This window comes from Benincasa hispida, chromosome 12 (genome assembly GCF_009727055.1).
Source record: "Benincasa hispida cultivar B227 chromosome 12, ASM972705v1, whole genome shotgun sequence".
Taxonomy (NCBI): domain Eukaryota; kingdom Viridiplantae; phylum Streptophyta; class Magnoliopsida; order Cucurbitales; family Cucurbitaceae; genus Benincasa; species Benincasa hispida.
In genome coordinates, this window is record NC_052360.1 from 79,715,565 (window position 1) to 79,720,213 (window position 4,649).

The window sequence follows — 4,649 nt, forward strand, 5'->3', positions numbered from 1 at the left end:
CCATTATTGGTTTATTTCTTGGTGATTATTTAATGATTAATTTGTGGTGTTTTGGAGTACAATTGTTTGGTTGATTGTCTTAAGAAGATCCTAGTGGGTTGTTGATATATTGTTTGGGTCCTATCACTTGTCTTCCAAGATAGAACAAATTATCTTTCTAATGGAAGCAACACCTCATCCACAAGATCCAGCGAAGTATACTTTTTGGAAATAAACCAAATTTGCACAAATTTACAAAAAGGGAGAAATTTTATGAAAGAAAATTGCTAACGAAAAATTGTTCTCTAAAGTACAATTTGAAGAAGAGATATATTTACATACTATCAGTGGTCATTCAAATAGTCGTGTCTCTTCTTCAAATTGATTATTTTCGAAAAGACATATTCATTCATGAACAATGCAACTCTACACGAATGATCTCATATCATTCATTCCAGCAGATATCATATATGTCTTCAAGTTTTCACAACTTTAATTTTCATCATTTATGTTTCCTATAAATGATATTTTTTATAAAAATTTCAAGTTTTGAATTGTTTGGAACAAATTTCAAAATTCAAAGGTAAAATTAAAACTTTTTAAAGTTTAGGTGCATAATTGAAGTTTGAAACATACTCTAAAATTCATAGGTAATTTTTCAAGTCAGCCCCAACATGCAAGCGTTTTTTTTTTCCCCTCCACCTCAAGGAACATACATCAGAATGGAGATTTTGAAAATAAATGGACAAAGTCAAACCAAATATAAAAATATAGAGACCAAAATAAATATTTTAAAAATATAGTAAAAAACTGAACATAATATATAAGTATACGAACCAAAATAATATATAAACTAATAAGATTGGTTAATGTGGTTATGAAACTTTGAAACATAAAACTCCCACGCTATAGGAACAAAATCCAGTGTAACCCAATTGAAATTTTGCCTAAAACTAAATAAAAGCTCAAGTTATCATTTCAATTTAATTGAAATTCTTCAAATATGTCTCTTTCCAAAATGATTATAATACTACTGCAGCTGCTCAATTAGCCCGTTATATATAGCTCTTATATATATATATACAAGAATAATTTTTTTTAAAGTAAGGTCCATATGTGACCCAAACATTTCTGGCGTTCATTTTTAAATTCTCCTAAACATGGAAAAGATTCTGACACTGTAAGAAAATTTAATTTAAATCCATAAATTTTTTATTTTCTTTTAATATCTATAAATATTTGGACCAATTTACACACATCATACACATCGACTAAAAAAATCCATAAACTTTTGAATCAGTACCAATTTAAACTTCAAGCGAGTAATTTTAGCATTTTAAATTCTACAACTATAGATTTAAATCTTCCACTAATATTTTCATTTTAAATCCATTAATACATACTTTTTTTGTAGTGTAAGGATTGACCTATATTAATAATTAACTCCAGAAATGTTTATCTTTTTCTCTTTTTTTTCTCTATTCATTTGGAATAAGAATAATTTTTGGGATTTCTGTTTATAAGAATTTTCCATAATTTTTGTTTAGATATTTTTTTTTTAGTTTATGATAATTTATATGTAATCCAAACTTTAGTTGTATAAATTGATTTTTTTAAATAAAAAATTTAGACTAGACTTTGTTTTAACAACAAATATAACGATAAATGTTTTCATATGTATAACAATAATTTATAAAAGAGAGAGAATATGGCAATAAGGTAGTGAGATTCATTGTACTCCCGATTTAAATACCCCCCCTTCCTTTTCCTATATCCCAAAAATTAAAAAAAAAACAATAATTGATTGATTGAATTAAAAATATATATTATATATTTTTTTAAAAAAAACTTCTTTTCATTTTCTCATTAAATTTTGGACACTGATTGGAAAATCTTGTCAAGGTTCCGTATAGAGAAAATTTCTTATTTTATTCTTATATTTTAATTATAAATATTGTTTACGGTAAGTAACTAAATATTTTCTAATTAAGTTTTTTTTTTTTTACTAAAAATGTATAATCAATTTTTTTTAGAATGAAAATGTAGAATTAAATTTACAACATTTATGGGACAAAAAATCTCAATTCAAATTATACAAGATAGAAACACATTGAATTGTCATCAACGTTATGTGTAAATCATCCTCGAACCTCGAGCACTATATAAATGGCTTCTCATAAAAAATAAAAAATTCTTCGTTCTTTTCAAACTGTTGCTTATGTATAATATCTTTTTCACAATGAATTTTGGAAACTAAATATATCAAATGTTTCCTTTTTTATTACGGCAATATCAAAAGATCCCTAATTTTAAAGATAAATTTTAATTTCATATTTAATTTCGCTCCCTCTTTAATTTCTCTATAATTTTACATTTTATAATTTCCTTATCTATTATTTTTTGTAGAAATTATCGATATCATACCAAATGTAATAATAAAGAAAATTCTCAAATAAGATTTACACGTTGATTATAGTTTTATTTTACAAAGAAATTAATCTATTATAAAATTTATTGCTACATATTTCGAGGCCAAACTAGAATTATTGTAAAAAAAAAAAAAAAAAAGGACCAAATTACAATTATATTCGAGAGTTGAGACCAACTACAACGTGCTAAACAAAAGTCTCAAAAGTTTTCGTTTTGAAAAATTGGAAATAAAGGTAATGTTTATTATTAACAAAAGAAAGAAACCAAATATGTACATTTTTTGAGGAAAAACATTCAATATAATAAAAGCAAGGTAATGCATGAACATGAGTATAGCATAGCACAATGCATTCAAATAGTCCTCTAAATTAAAAAAAAAAAAAAAAAAAAAGATTAATGTGTGTTAATCATACCATAATAAATTTGTATGGATGGAAATACTCCCATCTCTAAAATAAAGAACCTACAACATTAAAATAAATAAAACTAAAAATAACAAGGAAGCACATGAAAATCACATGGCAACACAATCCGCCTGCTTGAAAGAAACGACCATGTTCTTAATATCATAACCAACCAAGAAGTTGTTCTGTGAAATATTGCCATAGATAAAAATCATCTCCTGATCATCCTGGCTAGCTTTGAAGGCCAAGCAAACGATGTCGTCCGATATCCTAATGAACACATTTTCTCGGTTGAGGGGCACATCGGCACCTTCAAAGTGCATCGTAACGGATGGTGCTTCATAGTCGTCAGTGGTCGTCGCAAAGCAGTAATCCAAGAATTGATTTGGATCATCCGTTCGCTGGAGGTTTATCGAGTCGGAAATTGTCGTGGCGAAGTTGTTGTATAAATCCACTGGAAGAAAAGTAAGCGTCGTGCCGGAATCAATAATGATGTTTCCTTCTCCACCCAATCTTGAAGAAACTATTGGAAAATCGAATTTGTTCTCCCCTACGCTCACGGCTTCTAGCTTGAGCGAGTAGAAAGTTTTGTACTTAACTGTCAAAATATGAATAAAAGATTAATCCACCCACAAATCCTCAATTAAAAAATATATATATATTGATAAAGCTTTTGAAATTCTGTAGTATTTTATATACCACTGGTATAAATAGGAGTTGAGACAGCTTCAGAGCCAGATACGTCGGCATTAGAACCAAAGTTAAGTTTGCTGGACTCGGCAGAACTGTTTCCAATTGGAGCTAAACAGTAAGAGAATTTTCCCCCGGTAGCCGGTCCCATTTGTGAGACAAGCGAAGCAGAACCTTGCCCCAATCCAACAATGCCGGAAACACTAGCATCAAAAGTGCCAGCATTATCATGACCACAACCAATCGCCATATGAGGAAACGTCACGGGGCTGCCGGAGGTGGACCCCATAGTAACGGTATCAACGGCAAAATCTCCTTGGCTGTGGGACCTATCGCCGTAGGAAATCGAGTACAAACACTCGGAATGAGCCGAACAAGAACTATCCTCGCCTGCATACGAGCAAATCGGCGAGGAACACGGCACATTTTTGTAAGTCGTCGATTTACTCGGGTTAAACATCGGCGCGCTTTGTTCGTAGCAGTTTGGACATGGTTCACACTGGGTCCAAATGACGTCGCTTCCTGTGTCAGCAACAGCTATAATTGAGAACGGCGGCGTTCCGAGGGATATTTTCATGAGGTATTGGCCTCTGTAATTGTAAATAGGAGCCACGGCCGTGTCTGTCACCGCTGCGGTGTTACGGCTGATCGAACGGCGGAGGGCATTGGCGAGGCGGTGGTAGTGAGTCTCCGATGGGTTGTACATAGGGGACTTGGGGGAGTCACGGTGGATGAGTTCGACGGTGAAGCCAAACTCACGGCCTGTGGCAGCGGCCAAGACGGCGGCGGAGGAGATTAGGAAAATAATAAGAGAGAAAACGGATGCCATATTGATGAATTGGTGATGATGAAATGAATTGGGAATTTGATTGATATATATAGAAGAGAGAAATTTGAGAGGTTATTGAAAATGGAAATGAATCGATGGAAATAAATTTGTAATAATTTCTACTGAGAATTAAGAAACTTTTGGTTTTCTTTAGTTGGACTCGTTTTGTTTCAATAATATGGTAATAATGTGATAAATGGGTGATAAGGTGGTGCGATTTTGTGTAATTATGATCCATATAATTCATTGAATATTGCCATATTTGTTTTTTCCCCCTTCAAATTTTGGAATTCCAAGGGTAGGATTGTTTGTTTTTT

At 31.5% G+C, this 4,649-nt stretch overlaps 1 protein-coding gene across 1 annotated transcript; it reads right to left on the minus strand.

Moving 5' to 3' along the window:
* Positions 1-2,923: 2,923 nt before the first annotated feature.
* Positions 2,924-4,332, minus strand: LOC120068581 (aspartic proteinase CDR1-like). The gene is made up of 2 exons (XM_039020396.1): positions 3,513-4,332; positions 2,924-3,411 (listed from the first exon to the last, which is right to left on the minus strand). Exons 1-2 carry the CDS (start codon positions 4,330-4,332, stop codon positions 2,924-2,926), a joined length of 1,308 nt encoding a protein of 435 aa, XP_038876324.1.
* Between the last annotated feature and the right edge of the window lie 317 nt (positions 4,333-4,649).